Here is a 27,789-nt window from a genome sequence, read left to right on the forward strand (position 1 = left end):
TTGCTTTCTTCTTGCCTGATGTAGTGCAGAGCTATAGTTCCTGCACAATATTCCAGCTCTCCTCTCAAATGGTTAACTGTTAACAAAATGATTAACTGTTTTTCCTTTTTCTGTAACACTCATCACAGCAGAACATGGGTACTTCACTGGCAGTGTTTTCTCTCAAGATTGTGTGGGGAGAACAGTTCTATAATACCCATTTTTTTTTGCAAGAGAAAGGAGATGTAGGAAGTTTCGCTCAAAAACATCCTTTAGTGTTGATTGCTCTCTTCTGAGCTAGGATCAGAGAGTCCTTTAGGTTGGAAAAGATCTTTAAGATCACCAAATCCAACTGTTAACTCCCTCACTGTCAAGCCCACCACTAAACCATGTCCCCAAGCATCACATCTACACATTTTTTAAACGCCTGCAAGGATTGTGACTCACCACTGCCCTGGACAGCCTGTTCCAAAGCTTGACAGCCCTTTTGCTGAAGATATTTCCCCTAATATCTAATCTAAACCTCCACTGGTGCAGTTTGAGGTCATTTCTTCTTGTCCTATTGCTTGTCACCTGGGAGAAGAGAGCAAGTGCTTAGGGCATGCTTTGTCAGACCACCTGGCATTATACATCATTATGTTCAAGTCATAGCTCTTACTGTCCTCAGTTGCAGTTACAAATGCTTGAGACTTCTGTGTGTCAGAGCCTGGGCCTCAGTTTGTTATGTAGGGGAAAACAAAGAAAGCATACCTGAAGGTTTGTGGCATAACTGAACTGTGAGCTGTATGCTGCCAGCTGGGAAGGAAGCCAACTGGAAATGTTTGATTGTTTAATGATAGACAGCCCATTCTCTTCTGCAACCTCCTGCTTGAATTTTTGCCCAAGCAGAGGGGACTTGGTGACCTGAGACCTCATGTCACTCATTCAGCTATGGGGCTACTGCAAAGGCAATTTTCCTGTGCCTGTAGTCCAGCAACAGGCTGGTTTAGTGTGGTGGAACAGATCTTCAGCAACTTTTACTTTAGGGATAGGATGCTGTTCCCTCATTATATAGAGACACATTCCCATATTTTTCACTAGTTGATTTCCAGATTTATTTGGCTTGCCCCTTCTGTGTTTCTAACTCTCAACTGAACCCAGAGAGGCCCTAAGTTTAGGGCATTTCCTAGAGAACATCTAGAAAGTCCTGGTTATTCCATTTCATTAATAACAGAAGCAGAGGCCTTATCTGTCTGAGCCCCTACACTGTTTAAGTAAATTGATGTCCACTTTGCTGACCAGCTGGGAAGGACACGGCATTCTTGACTTTCCAGTTTCACAGCTAAGGGTCAGGAATGTCCTTCCTAGTTTTTGTTGAAATAAAACTATGTGTTCCACACACACACTGACCTCTTGTTGTTGTCTCTTAGAACTAGATTTCCAATTCCCATCTCCACTCCTGAAGCTACTCTTAACCAATACTGTTTCAGCTTGCTGATTCAGTTTTAAAATAACCTTCACTCCATCCCTACCTGCCCTGGGCTGCCTTTAGCCCTGGTCTCTTCCCTGATCCAGTTTGCCACACAGCTCCATGAAATTTACATTGGCATGATTAGGGAGAAATTGTGGAAGTGAAACAAGTGGCAAGGGAAGAGCTGTTTAAAATAAATACTTCTCCCAAACCAGGCAATTTCTGCTAAATAGGAAAGTCATACTCTCAAAAACCTCATCCAGTGCTATGGCTGTCCTTGGGCTCTGACTATACTTGGGATAGGGGGAACAAATACCATGAAGCTGTGCGGTTCCTCCAAGCTGCACAGTAAGTGTCTTACTGGAAGATGTTCTGTAAGGGGAATTGTTCATTCATTCATTACCTTTTGTACGACAACCTGTGCACAAGCCATTGTTCTGAAACACTGAAATTCCAGCTCTTCTTACTGCTGATAACATACCCATTGAGTGTAGGACAGCTGGGAAGCCTTGACCTACAACAACTTAGGACATGAGCTGTTTACCTGTACTAACAGAACATTTGTCCCTGCCTGTGGCAGCGGCATTGGAACTAGATATCTTTAAGGTCCCTTCCAACCCAAACCATTCTATGGTTCTGTGAACTATAAATAAGAATCTTTGCAAGAAGAATACTTAGTGAAAAAAAGACATCCTGAACCTGACATGCAGGGCGTAAAAACCTATCAAGGACTGGAGATTACCTGCTGTTGCTGCTTCTGGAAGGGATTTAAAAGTCTGTGTATCATTTGCCTAAACCACTTAACTTAGTGAAGAAATAAGAGAGAATTAGTTGAATGTCAAGAAGAGACTTCCTCCTCATGACACATGCACAGTCCAGGTTAACAGTGACCCCTCTCAACATTGTAACTGTAACCCTGCATACATCTCTACTTTTGCCACAGATTGTGAAACGGTTTAGCTGACACAGCAGGGAGAAGCTCTCCTAGAATTCTCTATGTTTGACCTGTTCCTATCTTGATTATGGCGTAGGAAACCCTGTTGCTGTCTAAGCACACTTGCCTCACATGAAGGAGAAGGGACATCGCATTGAAGTAGTTTGTACTAAGGGATGAAAATGCTTCTATTTAGTACACCAGGTACTACGCCTTCCTGAAATCTCACTGTAACATACCTATAACCTAAAATTCAGTGTTGAGCACAAGCTTGCATAGTGCATTCTCTGCTGTCACCAGGCTAGAGCACCAGTGATGCCCTCTCCAGCTGCCTTTCTATGCATGCTGTAGTTCTGTGGCCTTTGATCCATTGCACTGAAGTCTGAGGTTTATGGAGGCATTTTGTGGTGGAAGACCAGGGTATATGTTCCTGTGATCCCTGCTTGATCCCTTTCTTCTTCACTGAAGAAATCTTCAAGGATTTGTTAAGCTAGTGTTGCTCACTGTGTCAGGCTAAGGATGCTGCAATCTTTTCTTCAATTGTAGCAAAGTATATTTAGGAACAGAGCTGGCAATTTGTAGATCGTGGTATTCTTCCTTCTGCCACTGGGATATGGACTCACCCCAGAGCTGGAGTTTGCCAGTCAATGGGCTTCATAACCAGCAAGGGATCTCACACCCCTCATAACCAATTCATACTTTTAGATTCCGTAACATCTTGTGTTAATGAGTTCCACAACTTGGTTATACGTACTTCTAAAGGACAACCGAATCACCGGCCTCCATCCAGGTCTTGTAGTGTGAGGCTGAAATAACGATCGTTACCTGTGCACCTTTGCACATCATTCATACGCGGTTTCGCAGGCTGCATTAGGGACAAGCGAAGAGCCCGGTTAAGCGGTCTGGTCCCCGAGCCGCAGCTGCGCACCGCTGGGTCGGAGCCGATCCGCCCAGCGCCCGCACCCGGGCGAAGAGGGAGCGTGCTGGGAGCCGCCCGCGGGCGGTGGCGTTACGGGAGGCCGCGCAGAGCCTCAGCGGAGAAGTTCCAGAGAGCCGGTGGCCGTGGTGCGCTCGGCTGTGCAGGCTCAGTTCCTGCCCGCTCGGCTCCTGGACCACCGGCGGGCTCCAGGCCTGGCGGGCTGCAGTGGGGGCTCAGCAGGCCGGGCGCGATCGCGGCGCGGCTGCAACCCCACCGCCGGCGGGAAGGGCCCCGGCGACCGCAGGTCCCGGGGGTGCACCCCAGGCCGACGGAGCCGGCACTCGCGTCCCGAGCGCACCCGGACCGGCCCTGCAGGCCCGGCCGCATGGGAGGCGGGCTCCCGGCGGGGCCTTCCGGAGCGCGGGGCCGCGCAAGGCTCCGCCGCCCGCCCTCGGGCCTCCGGCCCCGCGGCCGCTGCTCGGGTCGGGCCGGCCCGGCTCCGCTCGGCCGGGCTCGGCGGCGCCCCGCGCCGGGTGTACGCCGAGGGAGGGCCGCGCGGGTCAGCGGCGCGCGGGGGGCGGGGATAACCCCGCGGTGTCCGTCACGTGGAGCAGATGAAAGGGAAGCGGCTTGGCAGGGCGGAGAGGAGCCGCGGCGAGGGGCGGCGGGTGCGGGGCAGGCGGCGGCCAGGAGCGGGGCGCGGCGAGGCGAGGCGGCGGCGCTGCTGCTGGTGCTGCCATGGGGCGCTGAACCGCCCGGGACCCCGGCCCCGGAGCTGGAGCCGCTCGGGAGCGATGTGCGGCGGCGGGGCGCCGCTCCCCCCGGCCGCGCGATGAGGGGCTGCGGGGCCGGCGCGGGCTTGGCCGTGCCGCCGCCGCTGCTGCTCGGGCTGCTGCTGGCCGCGGCGCCGGGCGCGGCGCTGGGAAAGGAGACGGCGTTTGTGGAAGTGGTGCTTTTCGAGTCCAGCCCCAGCGGCGACTACACCACCTACACCACGGGGCTGCAGGGCCGCTTCTCCCGCGCGGGGGCCACGCTGAGCGCCGAGGGCGAGATCGTGCAGGTGAGTGAGCAGCGCGGCCGGGGGGCGCCGCCGGCCCCAAGATGGCTTCGCGGGCCCTTCACCTGGCGGCACAAAGCCCACGTCGGGCCCCGCGCCCCACGTGCGCAGCGCGGCCTGGGGGCGCCCCGGCAGCGGTGACAGATGCACGGCCGCGCACAAAGGCCACGGGGCGCCTGGCCCTCACCTTGTGGGGCCGGAGCGGAGCCCCGCGGGCCCTGCGCTCGCCGCCTTTGACAGCCGGGCGCGGATCTGAGCCGTGGGGCTGCGCTCCGCACGCGCCCTCGCACCTCCGCCGGGCGCGGTGCCTGCGCGGCGGGGCGGGGCCAGGGCCCGCTGCGTGGGGCAGCGCCGGTGCCGCGGGTCCTCATCTCACCGCGCAGCCGCCGCAGTCGTGCGGGGTGCGGTGCGTGCCCGGAGCTGTCCTGGGGGCTCTTGCACAACGCGGAGGTTCTCGTAGCGCTGCTCTTGGCTTTCCCACCAGAGAAAGCTGTTGTACGTATCGGAACGCGGCGGTCCCGTCCCGTGCTGTGCTCGGTGCTCCCGCAGCACTTACCTGGAGCCTGCACAAGCGCTTGTAACTGTTGCCTTTATTTCCCCCCTTTTTGGCTAAGTAAACAAAAATGACTTAAATGGTGTCTTAATAAGTTTAACTGTTAAACAGTGGCCAATCGCAGTCCTTATTTCTCATTAACAGTTGTGTAGTTTGTTTGCTTGTGCTCCATGTATGTACATACATAAACATATATATATATAGGTTTAAAATAAAAAGTGATCTGGTGGCAAATAGGCTCTTAAAACATCTGGGAAAGTTCTACAAGTACAAATACGTTACTACCCAGATAACTTTTATTCTGTTGTTCCTTTCGAGTAAAGTATACTGCTGTTGAGTGCTTGTTTTAGTTCAAGAGAGTTTTGGCTGGGGGATTTCTTACAAAAGTTCTCTTGCAGTTGTGAGCACAAGCTGCTGATAGGAGGGGCTGTATTTCCCTTTCAGAGAAAAGGGGGATGCACCAATTAATTTGTATTTCTGACGTTTTTTACCTGGTGGTGCCGGTAGGGCCTGACACACTGTATGACCTCCTGGTGTGTCATCAGACAGTATGTGTAAGACCTGCTGTGTGTTGAGGGGACAGCAAGAAACTGAAGTTTCTTTTCCTGCCAGGTGTTAGTGTCAGAACAGGGGCCACTTCCTGAGGCCACACTTTCCCTGAGGTTGTAAGTGAAAGTGTAGAAAAAAACTGCTGATTTTTTAAGGCTCAGATTTGCAAAACTTGGGCCAAATGTATGCAAGGGGCTGCTGTAGGCCTCATCAGGCACAACATTGACTTGTCTGCTTCCTCTTGATGTTTGAATAGGCAGCCCCCTAAATGGGAAAGGCTATCCTGGAAACCAAATGATGTGGCAAATCTTGTAGTCACTTATCACTCAAAGGCCATTTTGCTCATTTATCTCTGGATACAATAGATAACATACACCATGAACAGGCTGCTGGTTCCCCCCCAAGCCATGATGTCTGTTAAGTCCTTTTCAGAGGAGAGAATATGGCAGATACTGTTCCAGAGCAGTAAGACTGAATGCTGTCAGTCATGTTTTCACTGCTGAGATTTTAGATTTCTTGTCAGTGCCATACTTCCCATGTCTCCTGAAAGTGAGTTTTTCACAGTGTTGTCTCCCCTCCCTATTTCAGCCAGGCTGTATATTTGTAAAACTGTCTAAATTTGCTGTTCTGGATCATCATTTAAAGCTTGGGGTGAGATTTAGAAGAGCAACATGAAGCTAAGGCAGCTAAGAACCTGCTCAGCAGTAGTTTAGTGGTATGTCAGTCGGGGATGTAAGCTCTACTTGGCCACAACCACTCAGTGCACACAGCTCTGCCAAGAGTAAGGTGTATTTTTCTTTAAAATGGAATATGAAAATTCTAGACAATCAGACATATTAAATAATCATATGTTAAAGAATGGATCAAAGGAATTGTGGTTTTGGGACTACACAAAGACTTTTGTTTATGTTAATAGCATCAATTACTCATTGGGGGATTGAAAGTCTGAACAAAAGTCTTGAAAGTCTGAACAAAAAAAAAACCCAACCAAACAACAACCCAAACGCCTTAAGAAACAGTGGGCTTTCAGCACTTTTTTGATAGGTCTCACATTCACTCCTGAACTGGTTATCAGTCAGATTCCTATCCAGTAGTGGTATATAGTGGTATATAGTAGTTGCTATTATGTTGTTTCTCATGTTAGTGTGAACAAGTCTTATTAGGGTCAGGTGTCTACAACTCTTCAGAGATGAAATGTTCATACATCTTTCATGTGGCCACAGTCTGTATTCAGCAAGCTCATCCTTGGGTTGCTGTGTCAGCTGGTCCTTAAAACGTTTGAAGGTCTAACCATCCCGGTGGTGTCTGGCACACTGGAAGATTACATGTTTCTTGGAGCAATATCCTGGCCTTTAATATGTTTGATATTGGAAATTGAAAATGTTTGATTAGAGAGTGATTGTGGAAACAAGACTGTTGAAACTTATAAAATTGTATTTTGTTTTAAAACAAATTATGAGCAACAAACTCATTATGGTTGAAATGTCTTGTAGCAGTCAGACCAAAAGCTCAGATTAGTTCCCTGTCAAAGCAGGTGCTACATGGCCACACACTTGCAGTGATAGGACAGTAAGCATCACTGATACGACTAGCAGTGGCTTTTTTTGCTCAGAGTGGGATTATGTATCTTAATTCTACTTGCAATTGGCAAAATTCCTTTCCAGTTGCCTGTTCTTCTTGATGGCTAAGGTGTGGAGTGTGAAGTGCTGTGATTTGTATGAAGTTGTGGTGGTGGTGGAACTGCTCAGGTGAGTTGCTGGAATACAGGATCAAATACGACATTTGATTAAAATTGCATCAAAACTTCAAATGACACACATCCATCATTGCCAGTCCTCTCTTTTAGACTTTCTTTTTGTTACTCCTGCCTTAGATACACTGCAAAACAGAGCAGCATGGGAGGGTTACCAATATGTACAGTTTTAAAGAGAAGCAGCACAGAGGAAAGATTTGGGAATATTATGCCTGGGTTTTCTTGTGTGATAAAAGTTTGGGTTTTGGTTGGTTTGTTTCTGCTTGGAAGCCTCGGCAAGGTAATAGTGACCTTTCTGTATCATTGAGCTTGAGTGATGTGTAGGTCACGTAAGAATCTCTGGTTGCATCCATTTTTTGTGCTCAAAAGGTAACAGCTTGGGGAGAGCAAGCATAACTCATTGCTTTAAGCTCCAGGAAGAAAACAGTGGGACATTTCCCAGCTTCTGGCACTGCAGTTCCTTCTAGCAGTGTTATGCTCATCTTTTCTCTTGAAGAAGATGGGGAAGCTTAGATCTGGAGTGCAAGACCACATGCATGTGTGTTCATTCCTTCTGTCTCCCTCCCACCCTGTATTTACTTGAATAGCTTTGAACCTTCCCTCTGTTTTCTCAAAACGTGAAAGCTGATAAAGACTAAACATCTGTCAAGTGCTGCGTTCTGAAGTGTTGGAAGTGTTTTAGCGGCATTGAAAGCAGTGACTTGAAATAACTGTCCAGACATATAGATGTCTGGCAACAATCAGAGGCTGAGTCAAAGCAATGTTTGTGTCCCTTCAGAATGGAAACCAAAAATGTGTATTTTTGTGGTTGGGTTTTTTTCGGTGAGTTGTAAACAGGCAGGTTAAGTTTCTTCATGCTTGAGTTGAATGCCTGAAGGCCATTCACATTAAGGAAGTGGAATTATTTGTGGCTTTGAGTCACTGTCTTGCTGAATGTTTTCTTTGCTAGTTATCCTCTTAGAACATGAAGCCACCTGTGATTGGGTTTGTGTTAGTTTCCATACCTTAACTGTAAAGCTGTGGATTATGGTGGTGATCCTGAGGACAGCAGGGGTAATGCATTCTTCTGGAAAAACTGACTTCCTAGTACCAGTTCTTAGGGCTTTAGGTTTGCTTTGTCATCCTGTTCTTGGAGTTGATCTGCCATTGGAACATGACACTTCCATTCTGATGGAAAACAAAGATCTAATGCCCTGTGGATGCTGATAACAGGATGAGGAGAAGCGCTTTTCAGCATTTGCTGTTTCTCTGTTTTGGTACAAAGATGGGAGACCTGGAACACAATTGTTGTGCCTGGTGTAAGAAGTGGGTCTAGGTTATAGGTTCTGTCCTCTCTGATCTTCAGTCTTGGATGTTGTGAACAGATGCTCACAACTGACAAATGGTGTCCGGCAAGTGAGAATAATCATCTCTGAAATGTCCATCTTCAGCTGTTGAATCTAAGCACTGTCCTGCTCGACCCTCTCATCTGGACTTGTATCAGCCAGACCTGTGTCGCCCATCATCATTCTGAAGCCTGCTGGAAGTTAAGGAGTTTGTGTTAAATAAGTGACAAGGCTGAATCCTGAATGGCAAAGACGTAATTGCTGCTGTCTTAGGGAGAAAAAAGAACCAACCAATCAACCAGCCAAATCTGATTTTTCACAGTGCTTATTTCCTGGGTTAATATATTTATTTTAAAGTTATTTATTTCTTATGCTAACAGCAAGTCATTGAGAGCTTCCTTCCGGCTATAACTGCATCATCTACTGTTATGTAGTCAGAGCAGTGGGTAATTTCTGTTCTTTCTGTTTTGCTGCATTGTGGATAAGAAACCTTAATCTAAGCTTCAGTGTTTCTTTTATATATATATATATATATATATGTTGGCTATCATTGTATTGGCTTGACTATCCAGGTGGTGGGAACAAGACTCTTCTAAAACTGTAGCCTTGATATATGCATGGAATAGGAAAATGTTTTACAAGTTCTATTTGTGCATTTTCCAAGTTCTCAGTTCTTTAAAGCATGTGCAGGTTTTGAACCTGAACTGGAGGTTTTGGTTAGTTTGGGATTTGGCAGAGCTCGTGACCCCTCTGTACAGGAGAGAGGTGAAAAACAGATGAAAACCGCAGGTTTCGTCCTGTGGGCAGCAGGCTCCTCCTGTGTCGTTGCTGCCGTGCACCCTGCCTGGTGTCAACTGCTCCACTGCTTGTTCTGCAGTACTTCTTGAGAGAAGGCTGAAGATTGCCCATGCTGGGGGCAGCCCTGGCGGTGTCGGGGCAGGGGCTGAGGTCCCCTGTGCCGTTGGGCCTGTTGGGTTTGTGGTACTTTGGAATGCAGGTGTTTTTCATGGCAGGGCAGCAGGTGACTGCAGGTGTGCTGGAGAAGGCCGAGATGATAAAGGAGGCATAATCCACACTTAAGAGACTGTTGAGCCAAAGACTTGCACAGTTACTGTACCTGGGCAACCTTTGCGGAGTACATAATGCACAGGCAGCTTGTTTGCAGCAGAGGTATTGTCCTGGGTTTGATCTCAGATTAATCCAGCTGTTTCCCAGTTTTCATCCATCCCTCTGTTACTTTATATTAATTCTCCAATATTGCGATATCCGATACTGCAATATCCAAGGTGTCTCTTAGGACAGTGGTGAAAGGACTTGGTAACTCCAGTGGTAGCTACCGTCTGTTGTGCGATGTCTACTTGTGGCTGCTTTGAGAGTCCTGCACTAGTGCCACCCTGTTAAGGTGCACTGCAGCACTGTGAGAGAATTTAAGGGAGGTATGTGTCAGATTGTGGTGAAGAAGGAACACCTGGCTGCATAAGCCTTCTGCAAGAGCATCTGTCTCCTTTGGATGGACAGTTTCGTGTTGTCTTTCCTATCTTCTGGGGAACAAAAGCACCTTACGAAACTAGTTACTGTAAACCTGAAATTGTCATGGAATTTTATGGGGTAATAAATTGTATTTACGCAGTTAAAGCTTTAGACTGTTACGATACATTATAACGTATTAATGGAAAGTTAAGGGTGTCTGTGCAAACTGTTTCTAAATGAGTCTGAGGCAATAATAAATGTTTCTGGGCATCACTGCAAGGGAGAGGGCTGTTCAAAAGATAAGGTACCAAATTCAGTGGTGAGTTACTGGTTTTGGAGGAAGCTCCGATGTCTGGTGTTAGCACACAGTTGCAGCAATACCAGAATCCTTGTCAGCACACAAGACTGAAACAGTCCTACAAAGAGAAGGTTGGAGGCACAATATAAAAAATGAGGTTACAGATGTCAAATTATGGAGGAGAAGGTACAACGGAAAGAGAAAAAAATGCTAATATGACCTATTTAGAGGAATAAGAATAAAGTAGGTTAAGAAAGTAAATAGAAGCAGAAAGCCTACAGCACTGGGTCTTGTACTCAGGACAGTCGGTGCACTTTCTGTTCATTTCTGAGTAAAGGCAGGGAATCAAGTGAGGAAAAGATAGTTTGTGGGAGTTCAGGTAACTTTTCTGTGTAGTCCATAAGTTTAATCAAATCTTCACACAGATGTTTAAGGTCTGTACTCTTGAAAACCTTGCAATTGCTGGCAGGATACTGACCACTTCCTTTTCCATGTAGTCCTATTGCTTCTCTGTGAGGTGGAAGTAGGGAAAAATCCCAGAGAGGAGTGGCCCTCAAAAATTGTTAAACATGGAGCCATTTGGAGAACTTTTTCATTTATATATGTTGAGACTGGATCTATGCAACTATAATGCTTTTATACAATTACAGCCTGCTTCATAGTGTTAGCAGCACTTGTGGCCAGCCATGACCCATGGATAGAACTGGCACTTGGCTTTCCCTGAGCACTCCAGTGGTGGCTGTGGTTATGGGACAAGGTAACTTCACTTTAATTGCTTTGCCTATAAGGCCTTCTGAAATGACTCCAGGTGTGGAGGCCATGATTTGGTGTGCCATAACTTGGTGAGAAAGAAACACAGGCAGCTTTGCTGCAGGCAGATCTTACAGGAAAGTCTTGAGTAGTTGTATAAAACCATTGATTAGCATACATAGTAATTTTCTTCCAGTTTATACCATCTTGTGGTGGAGCATGTATTTAAAAATGCTCCTTTTTTATTTATTTTTTTTTATTACAGTCTTCTAGTCCTTGTTTTGGAATTTCAAAGTGAGGCCCTTCTGTACCAGAATAGCTTTCACAAACATAGTTTTTCAAAGTGAATGCATTCAAGGGGCCAGCATCTTACTGGTTAAGGAAAGGTAAGATCTGGAGGCAGTGATCTGCTCTGTGTTCTACCCAGTTGTATATGGTATATGTGTTTGCATTAATACACTTAGTATAGTAGAAGTGCTCAATTTAGGAAGTGTTAAATACTAACTTGTACATACTATCTCATATTCTGGGCATCTGCGCTTCAGTATTCAAATGTGGTCAGACCAGGGATTGTGGTGCCTATATATGAAAACAGAATGAATGGAAGTTGAATGGTTGGCCTTATTTCTCATGTTTCCTGGCTTGAAGGGAGAGCCCTTCACATTAAAAGAGATTGGCAAAGGAGGAGAGATTGTTTTTAAACGAAACAGTGTTTTGAAATTGTTACAACAGCACCTGAAGGTTCATGTAAAAAAAAATGATTTTTTTTCTGCATTTTTGTCACCGCTTGACACTTGGGCCAGAGGTGAACAGGAGAGTGTGATCTTGCACGGCACGCACCCCATCGGTGGAGCTGTGCTTGTGTTAGCACCGAGTAGAAGTGCTGAGGAGAGCAGGGTTCTGGTGGCTCAGAGTGTCCTCTTCACAGTGACAAATTGCTTTCATTCGGATTTTAGATTTCCTTTTCCTGCTGCTTTAAAAGACTTCTGTTGTCGCACTTGGCTTTAAGATTAAAAACCAGTTTACAAAGATTGATCAGGTGCCTGTTACGTTCCAGACACAAGTATACCCTTAAATATGTAGCTTAGTATATGCAGACTCTCTAGGCTTCCTAGACCCCTGTTACTGTATGCATTAATGTAAGGATTTCAGTTGTTTTCTGAAGCTGCTGGCCAGCTTAAGTTTTCTGTTGGTTTTCTTAAGCTGTTTTATTATTTTCATCATTTTCAGCAGTAAAGCAAGCTGAAGAGTCAGTGAGGAGGGTGACTAGCCTGACAAAGAACAAAGGGGTATATTTTAGAGTTGCAGTCCTGATCTGAGTACAAGTGCTCAACTAGCTGTACAGGCGTGCACGTTGCAAGTACATGCCTCCTACTGTGAATTTATTGCATGTGCTTGGTAAGCAACTTTCAAATGCTTCTGATTTTAGTGTTTGAAAAATTGCTTTTAATTCGGGAAAGGGCCTAGTTTGTGCCAAGATCTGTTTTCCTACTTTGATGCTTTTGATGTTTGCCTGCTGTAAGAAATAAACCAACAAAACCAACAATAAAAAGTGTAGTAAGTGTGGGTGGGAAAAGTCCTTCTCATTTTTTGACTCTCTTTATCCAGTCTGGGCCCCTCACCAGCAGAAGAAACTAACCAAGCTTTCCATTGAGTTCACCTTTTGGAACTGAAAGTTTCCAGCCTTAAACAATCCACTTTGATTAAGGCAAGTGGTTTTGGAGGGCTGACTTGGAATTGTAGAAGGTATTCTGTTGATTTTTATAGATGGTCAGTTCTGAAACTCTGGAGTTCATGAGGAGGAGCCTTTTTAAAAGAAGCTGTGGTGGGTTTTTTTTGTGTGTGGCTTTTTTTTTGTGTGTGTGTTAGTTTTATTTATTTATTTATTTATTATTATTTCCACCACATGCAGATTCTGCCCTTGAAGACCCATAGACTATTTATTGTTTCAGCTTGGCTAAATGGTGGCACTTGCAGTTAAGCCTTGATAGGTTTTACCTTCATAACAACAGCAGTAATACCCATATCTTGTAGATAAAACACCAATATTGTATATATACACATATGTAGCATGCTAGACAGCACACTAATGCTGTCTGTTATTGTTGCACTAAAGTTTTACTTGTCCTTGCCAGCTTTGGAGAAAAGGACAGATGTTAAGCTGTGCAGTGCAGCAGTTGCTGTTCTTGGACACACTGGGATTCCTTCTAATGCAGGCTCTAAAGGATATGTATGCTATAACAGGAAAAAGTATTGGTTCCCACTCCAGTGTGTTTTACAAGGCTCCAGCAAACTCTCTCAAACCTATTCTGTATTTATTTAGAAGCCCTCTAGAGCCGATACTGTCTTGCATACTGTGAGGATAAAGGGGAGATGAGCATGTATGGCCTGAGTGCCAAGCTGGCAGATGTCCTGAATGATGTGCAGCAAGACATGAACCTGTGAAACAGAGCCAGAAGATGCTACCGAGTTGTGTATTTAATAGGAGCCAAAGGCTGGAGACCTCTTTTTGCTTAAAGGCAAGGTATCCCCAATCTGCTAGCTGGCAGGGTTTTGCCTGTTTAAAAGATGTTATCTTTTGCATCCCAAAATTCTGTCTGAGGAAAAGACATTGTGGACCAGGGAATGCAAAAGAACTCCCAAGGTGTGATCCTACTTGGGTTTTTGCTATTTTGCTTGAGGAAACTGTGCTGCCAGAGTTCCTCCTCCACACCCACTTCTGTAACTGTCAGTGATAAACTTTGTAGGCTTTGATACAGGGAATTTATGGAGATTTTCCTATAGTGAAATAACAGGGTTGCAGATTGGGATCAGTTTCTCAACCATGTGTATTTTGTTTACATTAAATTGGCATCAGGAGGTGATGGCAAATATCCTCAAGTAACAGAAATCAGACAAGTGATCTGGTCTCCTTTGTCTACCCCTGTTGTTATCTTCAGGCAACTATGGGAAGATGAAGAAGATTTGATGTCTCTCAGGACAGCGTCAGTATTAAACGTAGATCCGTGATGTGGAATAGCCAAAATGTGTGTACACATGTATGTGTGTGATGCATGCAGTATGATTAAAGTTACACTAAGATGAAACCAACAAAATATTTTCTGTTCCTGAAGATTCTGTAAGCATTTGTTTCAGGGGCTTGGATAGGAACATTCCTGGAGCCTGGAGATATCCCAGCTGTGGAAAGAGTATGGGAAGAAACTGTCCCTGTCAGTAAAAGGGCTGAAGTGTCCTGAAAGAGTTAAGCTGTAATTAGCTCACTCCTAAGGTATTTAATATCCTCATTAAACCCAACTGCTGCTTTGCGTTTTGTTTTTTTGTTCTTATGGCAAATAAAATTTCTTCAAGAGTTGAGCCTCTGCCTCTTGGATCAGAGGCTCACATGTTGAAGCTGGCAGCGCCAGAGGCTAGTTCCTATCTGTGTGACAGCATTTTTAATTTAACAGGACCAGCTTTGATGTTCTTGAATATTTATGGGCAGCTTCAGATCACTCCAGTATGTATTCTTTTTAACTGGAGCAGCAGTTCCTCCTCGTACAACAAAATTTCTTTCCCTCTATTTATTCTTGGGTCCGTTTTGGATTTGCAGTCATCAGTGCAGTTTTATGTTACTGAAATAGAATCATAGAATCACAGAATAGTTAGGGTTGGAAAGGACCTTAAGATCATCTAGTTCTGACCCCTGTGCCATGGGCAGGGACACATCACACTAAACCATGCCACCCAAGGCTGTGTCCAACCTGGCCTTGAACACTGCCAGGGATGGAGCATTCACAACTCCCCCAGGCAACCCATTCCAGTGCCTCACCACCCTCACAGGGAAGAACTTCTTCCTTATATCCAATCTAAACTTCCCCTGTTTCAGTTTGAACCCGTTACCCCTTGTCCTATCACTGCAGTCCCTAATGAAAAGTCCCTCCACAGCATCCCTATAGGCCCCCTTCAGATACTGGAAGGCTGCTCTGAGGTCTCCATGCAGCCTTCTCTTCTCCAGGCTGAACAGCCCCAACTTCCTCAGCCTGTCTTCATACAGGAGGTGCTCCAGCCCCTGATCATCCTTGTGGCCTCCTCTGGACTTGTTCCAGCAGTTCCATGTCCTTTCTATGTTGAGGACACCAGAAGTGCACACAATGCTCCAGGTGAACACTGTTTGTGGGAGGCACCACTTAATTTTCTTTCCAGTTTCTGCAGCTGGGGGTAGTCCAGTTACTGCATCTTAGCTCCTTGTTTGAGCCTTGCTGCAGACACTTGCACCGTAGAAGAGACAGATGCAGTAGAATAGGGTTGAACAACATGCCCATGTGGTGCCTCGCCCCCACCTGTGGGAGCTCAGTGTGCCTGCAGTGGGTCCAGACTGAGGTCTGCTCTGCTTGGAGCTGATGTGGGCCCCCCCTCAGGAGGACATAGACATGTCTCCCTGGTACCATAGTGAAAGAGCAGGTTATAGTCACGATTTGTGGTGTAAAGAGGAACTGAAAACTTGAGGTCAGGCTCTCGGTGGGAGCTGATCATAAATGACAGAAACAAGTTTCAGTTGGAATTTGCCATTTTATGAAAATGAATTATTCCCATTGGGTGGTTTGACCTGCACAAAGCCGACCAAATTTGGGCAGGAATCTTAAAAAGAGATACCTGATAAGGGGAAGAATATACCTGATGGGTCAGCAGTCAGCCAAGTTATTAACCTCCTCTCAGCTTGCTTTGCCTCAGCAGCTTTGCCAGCTACCTTATTGTTGATGTTCTGTTTCAGACAGACATTCTCATGGCCAACTGGGAGATCAAAGCTGTGGGTTTTTTCCCAGAACTTTTCCATGTGGATGCTGATAGTTCAGGCAGATTTCTGTGTCCTTCTCTGCTGTGCTTAGTTTTTGTTGCAAAGTTCTGTATGCTTCATGTTACTGATGATCTTCTGGTTGGAATTACTTTCTCGTGGGCTTGTTTGGGACTCTGTTATTAATGTAGCATATTTTTTGTGTATTAATTGGAATGGTTTCACTTTGTAAAAAAAAAAAATTTGTCTTTCAGTAATGATAATTTATTTTAATGCATGGCCTAAAGTGGTCTGTAGGTTTGGACATGCCTGCTATAGGTGCATTTCTTTGTTGGTACAGCCTTTTCTAGTTCAGCAAGTGAAATCGTGTCATGCCTACATGGCTAAATAGTGCTGGAAGGCAACCGCAGGAGGAAAGTGCTTGATTGTGTGTTTGATGTAAATAGTTTGCTCAAGGAGTAAGGGTTTTCTTGCTATGGAAATTCAGCAGCATAATTTACTAACATAGCAGTAAGGGTTTCTAAATACGCCAGTCAACAGAACTTTACCAACATAAAAAGGCAGGGAAAGATCCTGATAATGCTTGTTCCAGAAGAAAAATATAATCTGCTAGTGGCATCTAAACACCACTTTTTCCCGGTTAATTTTAATGGAAGACCTGTTTAGAAAGTGAAGCAACTAAGGGGTGTCTTCAGGAGTTCATTCATATGCATTTGGCTAATGCTGATGGGAAGTTGTGTCTGCTGAAGTTCCATTTCAGTGCTTGCATCTAGGGACAGGTGGATGTTGCTTGTGACTTCATTCTTCTCTAGTTCCCTCCTCCAAGTTGTTGTTAACAAAGGTAGTTTTCCATCTCCCTACATGCCCTGCAATATCCTGTGACATGGGAAAATGTATGAAGTATGGGAATACTCAATCGGTCTGTCTCTGGGAAGGATTATCCAACAGTCACAGTTTAGTTTTTGTTTGGTTTTGGTAGAAAGCTGGTCCTAATGATCTAAGGCAGTGCTTTACTAAATTTGCCTCTGCCCTGGGTACTACTGCTAGTCCAAAAGAGTTACAGAAGCTGTGAGGACAAAACCACAAGCAGTGTGTGGTACACACGTGAGATTTTTAACCAGCTCCGCAACCTCTTCCAGGTTGGGGGGGTTCCCCCAAGGGTTTGGTTTTTTTTCAGGCTTTATCGTTCATGTAGAAGTCACATCTTACTTTGAGTTCAGATGCAGTAATTTCTAGAAACATTTGGGGATTTTTGCATAACATAGATAGTGTATCAGCAAAGGCGCTTACTAAGATTAGAGAACCAGCTCTAAAGTTGTCACTTAGGAGTGAGCAGGAAGTAGTACCAAGGTTGTGGCTCAAACAGGGATGTCATCACAATCCAAAGTTTAACTTTCAAATATCTTAGTCAACAGAAAGTGTGTTGTAATTTGAAAGCTGGTGTACCTCTTCAAGACTGAGAGTAGAGCTTCCTTTGAAATCAGGTCCTTGAGAAGTTTTGAGGTATTCCCCTTCCCGTTCCAAATTACCCAGTACTGCAATTTGAGTTAGAAGCATAGTAGATGGAGAGGGTCATTTTGCTGGGTTTAGTGTGGAAGTTAGTAACAGTTGGTAGCCAACAGTAAGATGAAGCTGCAAGCCAAGTTAAAAACAAAGAAACAATGCAAAACACCCCAAAACTTACTGGCGTGGGTTGTTTGGGTTGTTTTGGTTTTGTTTGTTTTTTTTTTTCCTTTATAAAGCAAGGATTTCAATTTCTGTAACTTCTTCCCTGTTGCTGGGTTAAGATCAGTTTTCAGGCCTGTTCACTGCTCTTGACATGTCCCTGCACTTAACAGCTGCTCTGCTTTGCAGGCTTTTCTGCCTGGATAACCTGTTGCATTACAACCACCTGAAAATGAAAGAGCATGAGTTACTGTGCACTGGGTTGTCATCCATGAGCTGGGCAGTTAGCATGTCATGTGCTCATCTCTTCCTTTTCCCCACTTGCAAAGTAAAGTATCATCTTGAAGCCATCTTTTTTTTTTTTTTAATGTTTTTCTCCTAGTCTTTACCTGAGCTCACATCTTGGGAAAGGGCTTTGGGAGTGTAAAACGTGGGCTTGTGGCAGTAACTGATTGCACTGGCACCTCTTCTGCAAATGAGGGAGCAACATCATTGTTAATGGCTCCTCATCCCTGTTCAGTTGCATGCTGGTCCCTCCTTGTGCTGAGCAATCTTGCCTGGAGTCATCAGACCCAAGGGGAAAGTCACTTAAAGGGCCCAAATACTCTTGAGGGCTTCTGGCAGGCAATATCCCTGTGAAGGGATGGGTTTGTGTGTGTAGAAAGTCTGTTTTTCCTTGTTCCTTTCCTGTCTTTTTGAAAGTGTTTTGAAATAGTATCAATTATTTAAGGGTTGGATGGGCTTGAACAAACTTATGCGCTAACAGGATGCTCTGCAGAGGAGTGTTACAATTCTGCCCATATTGTCTCAAGGTGCAGCTTTCATAGTCCAGAGTTATGCTGGGGAAGAATAATTTCTGTGCTGGTAGGAGAAACCTTGGTCCCATCAGCATCCATACTTAGTTATTGGAACAAATGAAAACTTGGTGTTCTTGCCCATTACTTGTTCTTACAGTTTCCAAATCTGTTTCTCTAGCAAATGTGTTTTTCAGTGACATTTAGTGGCCTGAAGTCATTGATAAATACATGTGCAAGTGGTAGCTGGAGCCGTTGTGGTTGAGTCTGCTGCTGTATAGTCTTGCTCTCAGATTACTCGCATGGCTGTATCCTGAAGGGAACTGAAAAGCGTGCACTGTGCCTGATGGATGTTGTTCTGCCTTATGCTTAATGGAAGAATGGACTTCAGACAGTTGTTCTACTTTGGAAGGGGTTACTTCCATTTGATGAAGGCTGTGGAGTATCTCCTGTGATTAGGGAAAAGATAGCTTGGAAAGCAGAATGTTTACATCTGTAAAGGATGGGTTTTGTTTGTTTGTTTTCTCCTGTGTTTTAAACTGAAGAATCTTTAAACTGTTTTAAGCTATGGTTGTATTGGGCTTTTGACTGCCATGATAGAATTGTATGTCTTCTGAGCCAGTGTACTTGGTCAGCTCTGCTTAGACTATATTCTTTTAATATTTAGTGTGATTTTTATTGTCACCTAACATTTCCTTCCACCTTTTATCTGCTGTGTCATTGTGCACAGGTCCAAAGGCTGTCAGCACTTGCTGCCTCTGGATTTTCTAACTTGTTATCGCAGATGAGAGACTTAAAACTTTCTTTTTTTCTTTTAGTTTACAGATTTTGTAACATTTTTCTCAATGAGGGTGTGGGCTCCAGTGTGTCAGTCTTAAGCTTATCTACAATAGGCCTCCTTTTATTAATTATTTTTTATATATCATTTTTAAGTAATCCACAAGCTGCAGGTTTATGCCTTCTCTTGAGGATGCTCTGTGCCATCCCTGTGAGGGGGACAACACCGATACCAATCCCAGAGTCTGGCTAGGATTTTAGAAATACTTATGCTAGCACTGATGTCGTCGTCACCCTGTGAGACCCCAAAACTGGAATATCTTGGGATATTGTGGGTCAGAACTGGTGGTGTAGATCCTACTATTCTCAAACGCTCCTAAAGCAGCCTGTGCAAACACTCTCTCATTCTGCTCTTGTGTTAAGAGGAAGTAGCAGACAGTAGCATACATCTGATTCAGTCCTATTGCAGAGGGGTTTTGCAGATCAAACACAAGTTATTTTCAGTCCTTAACTTGCAGTTGGTGTTTTTGAGTTGAAATTGCAGTTGGTGAGGTTAGGAAAGGATTTGCTCTCTTAAGTGATGCAACATACTGTTACTGATAAGGATATTGGTAGTAAATAACCTCCTAGGTAAAGATCTTTGCTGCGCTTTTTGGAAGCTGAATTATATCTTTTAGCAGTTGTGCTGTTCAAGTGCTGCTGAATCTTGGAATCTTGTCTTTGTAAGTGTATTGCGGATAAAATGGGCACTGCAGTCTTCAAAACAGAATCTATGAGCTCATGCAGTCTGTTCTGGAGATTAATGCCAAACATTTTCTTAAGGCAGCAGAATCCTGACCTATGTTAGGACTAGTTCAGTTAGGAAAGGCTGAGAAAAGTAGTAGGAGTCCTGAATATCTGTTAAGGGCAGGCTGTGGGGCAGAGCACTTCAGTCTTTTTATAGCATTCTTGCCAGGAAGAAAAAAAAAACCAACAAAACCACCCAACAAAAGATGCTTAAGAAAACAGAAGTTAAACAAGCCTTAGAAGAATGCGGCCCTAAAGCAGTTGCTGGTGTATAATAAGTGAAAATGGAACAGCTGGAGGATACCCTTTGGCACTTTTTCGGCCTTCAGCCCCGTGGTAGTTACGGCTGCCCTGCTTTAAGGAATGGTTCATGAGCTGAAAGATAGAGGAATTTAGTCTTTGTATCAGTACAATAATGTGGCGTATCCATGCCCAGCTATAGTGCTCTGTTTCTCAGTGCAGAATAGCATTTCTTAAGTCTGAAAGAGAATCTGCAAGTGAATTCACAGATTTTTATTGTTTGCATTATACGGAATTAACACCACTACCAGTGCCTCCAGGAGAAGTTGGTTTATTACCTTTTCAAACTGAGATTGCTGCTAGAAGAATATATATATATGTATTTAAGCTCTTTAGAAATAAACTAGCATTTAAAATATCATTATTTTTCAAACAATTGCAGGCATTTTCACTGCTTCTCCTTCAACTGCTTAAGAATACAGAGTACCTTTGTAAGCATACAGTCATTTTGAAAGCAATTAAGAATGTGCTGCTTGGCTGGGACTTATGGGTACCTGTGTCTTTGTTTTGTTTTGTTGTTTTTGCTGCCCATTTGGAAACCTGTCAGTGAAATGTCTTTGCAGATGCTGAGGGTTGACTGCTAACAGTGAACAAGGTGAGTTGTTGGAAGGATGAACACAATGGATTAGAACAAAACATATGCTCTTCTTTGCCAGAGGTGAGCATATACTGCCTATCTGAGGTGCTAGAAAGGATAGCTTTTAAATAATACATGTTTTTAAAATATATTTATAATGTATCTTCTGATGTTGGCCTGTTCCTGCCTCTCATTATCTGGTGGGGAACTGCATCTCTGAGGTTAAGACTAGGATCATATATCTACTGCTGAGGCAGGTAGTGGGTGAATAAACTTATTCACAGAAGTGTTACCTTAGCTAAAGATGTGGGGTAAGTACAAGAACTGTACCCCGAGATACCTTCATTCAGCCACAGTTCCTGTTACATGCGTGAGGTAAATATCCTAGCAGGGGTGGGCCTTAAGGTAGTAAGTGTTCTGTGAGCCATTCATTCATGAGAGCAGCTTGAAAGGGAACTGGGGAAAATGTGAAATACTAGGAAACTGAAGGATGATGAAGAACAAACGGAAGGACTCTAGGGTTTGATGGCTGGGTAGCATGTGAAGAAAGATTCATCGAGCTTTTCTAAAGCTCCTCTGGCTTTAACCTGGGGAACTAATCTTGGAGATTTTGCACATGTGGGGAGACTATCAAGAGATTACAGCAGTGACGCGTTTGCTTGGAGAGGACTGGAGCACAGCGAAAAGCTAGAGAAAAGGTTGAGGCAAGCTTTGCTGGTGTTTTCTGGTATTTGCTGGTATTCAGAGCTGGTATGCTTTGAAGTATTTGTCAGGGAGTGCAGTGCCATGATTGTTGGATGAAACAAAAGTTTCTGAAGAGATGCTAAAGGCTGAGAAGGCAAATGGTGCTCTCTCCTGTGGAGTCCTAGAGCTGCAGGTGCCATTAAGAGATGATGGTAGACTTTAGGAGAAGCGATAGACATGGAGTAGGAAAGATGCACATAAAAGCTTGCTGTCTGTACTTCTGGTAGTGGAAAGGCCTGTAGTGAAAGTTAGCAGGGTGGTCTTGAAATAGGTGAGATTCAAAAGGACGTGGCAGAGTGTGGAATGAAGCAGTGAGTAGGTATGCAACACAAAGTGGACAACAGGTGAGAGGTTTGGAAAGGAAGGAAAACTGATTAAAACTGAAAATTGTACTGGCTACCAAGAAAAGGGAGATGGGAACCTTGTAACAATGATTCTTCTATGGTGAAGAAGTGAGAGTGGTGTGGTCTGCTGCACTAGAACTGTGCTGTGGTTTGTTCTGTGCCGTGCTTGGTTCTCTGAACATGCTCAGATAAGAGATGAGACTGTTGCCGCTCTTGAAAAACTGTCTAACTTTGCATGCACTGTTCATGAAGCAGCTTCTCCACAGGGCAGCAAACACTCAAACCTATCTGATAGTTCTCAAACCTATCTTAGTTTTTCCCTTTTTTAAGCGGTTGTTAGAGTGCTTCTAAGTGAAAACCAGCAAGCTTGGTATGACAGCAATATGCAGAACTAAATCCTGTCATATGAGTGAAGAAAACAGCTTCCTACGTGTGTTGTTTAGATTGTGGGAGTACTCTAACCTTAGGCTTTTTGTGATTGTGGCATGGTATGAAAATAAAGCTTGTATTAATAAATCGAAACAAACCCATTCCAATTGATTTGTCTTGCCATCTGTGCTGTTGTGGAATGCTGTGGAAGATTGGTGTTTTCAAGCAATTCACTTCTAAAATGGACTATACAAAGGAGAGTCCAAGTTGGAGGTCTCTCTTGAACAGGTCCATGGTGAAGGTCTTTGCCTGAGTTTAAAGAAAACTCCATGGTTTCAGTATCTGTCATGCAATAATGGTTACAAATTAAGTAGGTGCTGTGGTATGTAGGTGAATGTTCTTAAGGAATAGTCCAGTCCCCAACTTTCCAGAGCGTGAGTAAGTACTGGGTGTCTGCTGGTTTTCTTCCCTTGGAGCAATAGCACTGAAACAGTGCATCAAATTTTTGTGGAAGATCTGAGATAAGGTTACTTTCTGATGCAAGATGACAGTTTTTACATGTGGGAGACTAAGCAGGCAGCATAGATGTCTTGCTTCTTCAGCATTGACAACCTTCCATATACATGTGGTTATTTTTATATAGGAGGCTCTGTTTACTTGAAAGAAACTAAGCTATAAATCACTTAAGTTCTTGGTACAAAGATGTCTTAGAGCAGGTAATAGTTCTAGAACAAGAAAGAGTAGCAAGGAGTCAGATACCATATAATCTTCATTTAATTTTGTGGCTCTGTAGAACAGTATTTGCAGGTGTTTCCCTTGAACAGTGGAGTAGAAGACAGGGAAAAAATGATGATAACCTCTAAATAATCTAATTTTAGAAGGAAAAAAGAGGCTTATAAAAGGTGGAAGCAAGGACAGGTGGCCTGGGAAGAATACCGGAATGTTCTCCGGGAAGCTATGGACCAGGTTAGGAAAGCTAAGGCCCAGTGAGAATTAAACTTGGCTAGGGATGTTAAAGATAACAGGAAGGGATTCTATAGGTACATTGCAAATAAAAGACAGACTAGGGGCAACATAGGCCCCTTCCGGAAGCTCTCGGGAGAACCGCCTACCCTGCGTTTTGAGAAGGCTGAGGTTCTGAATGACTTCTTTGCCTCTGTCTTCACTGGCAAAGGCTCTGACCACACCACCCAAGTCCTGAAAGGCAGACGGAGGGACTGTGAGAATGAAGACCCTAGGCCCACTGTAGGAGAGGATCTGGTTCAAGACCATCTTAAGAACCTGAATGTACACAAGTCCATGGGACCTGATGAAATCCATCCGCGGGTCCTGAAGGAGCTGGCGAATGAAGTTGCTGAGCCACTGGCCATCATACTTGAAAAATCATGGCAGTCAGGTGACGTTCCCGATGACAGGAAAAAGGGAAATATAACCCCCATTTTCAAGAAGGGGAAAATGGATGACCCGGGGAATTACAGACCAGTCAGTCTCACCTCTGTGCCTGGCAAAATCTTGGAGCAGATTCTCCTGGCAGGCATGCTAAGGCACATGAAAATCAACAAGGTGCTTGGTGACAGCCAGCATGACTTCACTGAGGGGAAATCCTGCCTGACCAATTTGGTGGCCTTCTATGATGGGGCTACAGAAGTGATGGGCAGGGGTAGAGCAGTTGATATCATCTACCTGGACATGTGCAAAGCGTTCCAACACTTTCACACATGACATCCTTGGCTCTAAATTGGAGAGACATCAATTTGATGGATGGACCAATCGGTGGATAAAGAACTGGCTGGCTGGCCACACACAAAGAGTTGTGGTCAATGGCTCAATGTCCGGCTGGAGACCAGTAACGAGTGGCGTCCCTCAGGGATCGGTGTTGGGACCGGTCTTGTTCAACATCTTCGTCGCTGACATGGACAGTGGGATTGAGTGCGCCCTCAGCAAGTTTGCCGATGACACCAAGCTGTGTGGTTCGGTTGATACCCTGGAGGGAAGGAATGCCATCCAGAGGGACCTTGACATGCTTGTGAGGTGGGCTGATGCCAACCTCATGAGGTTTAACCATGCCAAGTGCAAGGTCCTACACCTGGGTTGGAGCAATCCCAGGCACAGCTACAGGTTGGGCAGAGAAGAGATTCAGAGCAGCCCTGTGGAGAAGGACTTGGGGGTGTTGGTCCATGAGAAAATGAACATGAGCCGGCTTCAGTGTGCGCTCACAGCCCAGAAAGCAACCGTATCCTGGCCTGCATCAAAAGGAGCATGACCAGCAGGTCGAAGGAGGTGATCCTGCCCCTCTACTCTGCTCTTGTGAGACCTCACCTGGAGCACTGTGTGCAGTTCTGGTGTCCTCAACATAAAAAGGACATGGAATTGTTGGATCAAGTCCAGAAGAGGCCACAAGGATGATCAGGGGCTGGAGCACCTCCTGTATGAAGACAGGCTGAGAAAGTTGGGGCTGTTCAGCCTGGAGAAGAGAAGGCTGCATGGATACCTCATAGCAGCCTTCCAGTATCTGAAGGGGGTCTATAGGGATGCTGGAGAGGGACTCTTCATTGGGGACTGTAGTGACAGAACAAGGGGTAACGGGTTAAAACTGAAACAGGGGAAGTTTAGATTGGATATAAGGAAGAAATTCTTTACTGTGAGGGTGGTGAGGCACTGGAATGGGTTGCCCAGGGAAGTTGTGAATGTTCCATCCCTGGCAGTGTTCAAGGCCAGGTTGGACACAGCCTTGGGTGGCATGGTTTAGTGTGAGGTGTCCCTGCCCATGGCAGGGGGGTTGGAACTTAAGGTCCTTTCCAGGCCTAACTATTCTATGATTCTATAAATACTCCCGAGTCAATCTTTACGTAGTTGAATTTCTCTTCCTGTTGTCTTTTTCAGGGTAGAGAAGGAAGCTTTGGTTTGTTTTGAAATGTGATGCTTTAATCCTATGCAGTTGGTGGTATCTGATAAAAGTTAGTTGCCTTTGCTGCATCTAGGCAGAGATGTGCAGTGAAGGAGAATTAAGAGAATTTCTTGTATGTGATGCTCCTTGAGTGGCATTTTTAGTATAATTCTTTGGCATGAGCCAGGTCTAAAAGGAGGTTGAAGGGAAATGCCAAGGTGTTGTAGAATGTTAACATTCTCAGCCTAGTCCAGCGGGGCTTGTTAGACTAATCACTGATGCCTGGGTTGTGGTTATCCTTCATATGACTTTACAGGTGGGACTGTTTCTGTTATGTTTTGATATTTCATGATGAAGTTACTTCCACATGGGTTGCAGGCAGAGCATCTAGGGTTAGTATTTCTCATATCAAGAGACCTTACTTTTGTGATTAAAGCTATTTGGTAGTGGTCTGGAAATCAGTTCTGTGACTTTCATCAAGTCAAAATTAGGGATTTGACAGCAGAAACTAAAGTTCAAGTGAAGCGGATCAAAAAGCTGGCTGCTGGGGCATGCATGTCTCAAAGTTACAGCAGTACTTACTTTTTTGCTCTCGTATTGCACAAAGGTGGGGTCTCTCTAACCCTTACCCATCCTCAGTTAAGAGAGATGAGTGCCTTTCTGTGGGTCCCTGTGTATTCATGAAAGGCTGGTTATAAGGGTTTGTATGCAACTGGCTGCGACCTTTCTTGGTCTGAAACAAACTTGAGAACCAAGGGAAGCCAAGAAGTGATGGGCATTGGTCCACAGATGTGCTCCAAGTTAGGGGAAATAACTGTAGAGCACAGAAACTTAAAATTCAGAAGGAACCCCATAACAAGTGACATCTTATTGGTCCCATTTTCCAGTAAGAAGAGCAGTATTTAGTGTCTTCCTCTACCTTTTTGGTTGCCTCCAGCATAAAGGCATCCTGGCCATTTCATTATTTTCTGCAATTATTTGAGGTCTCGGCTGTGAGGGAGCCTGTCCTCCAGCTTGCTACTGCCAGCAGAATGAGTTAGAGATGGGGGTGGTTATTTACTGGAGTTTGCAGCAAAATGCTGAATTTGTGGGATCCCATGGGCCTGCTTGAGAGTGTATTTAGGTATTTACAGCTGACTCTGTGTTATTGAGAGAAATGGGGTCTTCCAGCCACTTAAGCACAATCCTGATTTGTTATGGGAAGTATCTGTGTGACTCAAATTTGTTTCAGAAGTTGTAGTTTCTCTGTGCTCTTCCTCCCTTCCAAAAAAAAAAAAAGAAAAGGATGGGAAATGGGAAGGTGACTCTTGATAGGCCGCTGTTCAGTTGAGTCACTAACACAGCAACCTGAATTTTTAAGCTGCTGTTGGATTTCTGTTTTGTTGCACACATCCCCTGCTGAGGACATAGGCATTGGGTACGTAGGGGTTAAATCATCTCTCTTTGGAAGCAGCTGGGCAGTTTACACTCCTTGCTGGGCTGTACAAAAATACTTTCCCTTTGAAGTACTGGGAGGAGCGGCTCAGGGTAAAACCTGGAATGGGGCTGCAGCTAGCAGTGTGTAGTGGCCGTAGCACGGAACAGGCAGCTGCCTGCAACTGCAGCGTGAGGCAGAGAAGGTCGGGGTTTCTTTTGGCTGTGCCTTCACTGGCTTGGTGTGAAGGCTTTTTTTTTTAAAAAAAATCTTCAAACGCTGTTTGTCCCAGTTTAAGAATTTTCCAAGAACTAAGTTGTGAGAAATATGGATTGAAAGTGTCCTTTCCCCTAAAGGCCTGACAAATATAGGGGTCCTATTGGCTGCTTCCAGTTTGATCTGGTGGTGATGACATGCTGCTGCTGTCTGGGATGAGCTTCACCTCCACTAAGTGATGAGAAGGAGATCGTAGAATCATAGAATAGGCAGGGTTGGAAACGACCTTAAGATCATCCAGTTCCAACCCCTGCCATCAGACTCTTTAGAACAAGGCATGTTCTGCACGGGGCTTTCAGAAGTCCTTTTTTCCCAGTTTGCTAAAGCCTGCAGAATCTCAGGCCTGATGCCGTGCCTCAGATGTGTGGAATGCTCAGTTCGGCAGTAAACCGTCTGATGAGCGGGTGGCAGCTCTGGCACTTGCCCCCGGGTGCCCGAAACCAAATGGGAAGACACTGTGTTTGTAAGAAAAGCCACTGGGTTTACAGTGCTGTGCAGCAGGAAGGCTCCTTCTCCAGTGCATGCAGCATGCCACTTAAGTATGAATGATACTGCCTGACATGGCTTCTTTTCATTTGCTTGACAACCAAATCTTTTAATGGACTAAATGTGGTGTAAGCTGGGCTCCAGTGCACTTGCTGTTTCCTGCCAGAGCAGCAGTGGCACCAGCCTAGCTGCAGTTGTTCCCTGGTTTTCCAGAGCAATACTTTGCCTCTTGGTAATAATTTTTTCACAGTATTCATGTGTGGGTTTAGGGAAGGTCTGAATCTGAGATACTTTCGTTTCCACTATATGAAACTGAGGAAAAGAAATCTTTTAGCAATCGGTGCCACTGAAGGGACAATCAAAAGCTGTTTACACATTACCAGCTAATGAGGGGTAATACTGAAATGACTGGCTATATTTGTTGCACAGATGATGATGATGATAGTGCTGTATGTCAGATCTCCAAATTTAAAGCTAAATTTATCTTAACTGCCCTTAACGAGCATGTCCTTTCATCTTTAGGCATTTAAGGATCCGGCACTTAACTGTTGATAGTATCTCC

General features: G+C 44.9%; 1 protein-coding gene across 1 annotated transcript in view; it reads left to right on the top strand.

Annotated features, from left to right (window-relative positions):
- The first annotated feature begins 4,019 nt into the window (after positions 1-4,019).
- Positions 4,020-27,789, top strand: part of ZNRF3 (zinc and ring finger 3) — a 78,699-nt gene continuing 54,929 nt past the window's right edge. The window contains exon 1 of the mRNA XM_061466558.1: positions 4,020-4,342. Within this exon, the coding sequence (XP_061322542.1) occupies positions 4,115-4,342 (228 nt within the window). The 5' untranslated portion in view covers positions 4,020-4,114. The remainder of the gene's footprint in view (positions 4,343-27,789) is intronic.

The sequence above is a fragment of the Pezoporus flaviventris genome, unplaced genomic scaffold (assembly GCF_033815535.1).
Source record: "Pezoporus flaviventris isolate CSIRO_AGI_PZ_B2104156 unplaced genomic scaffold, CSIRO_AGI_Pfla_v1 ptg000041l, whole genome shotgun sequence".
Classification (NCBI taxonomy): Eukaryota; Metazoa; Chordata; class Aves; order Psittaciformes; family Psittacidae; genus Pezoporus; species Pezoporus flaviventris.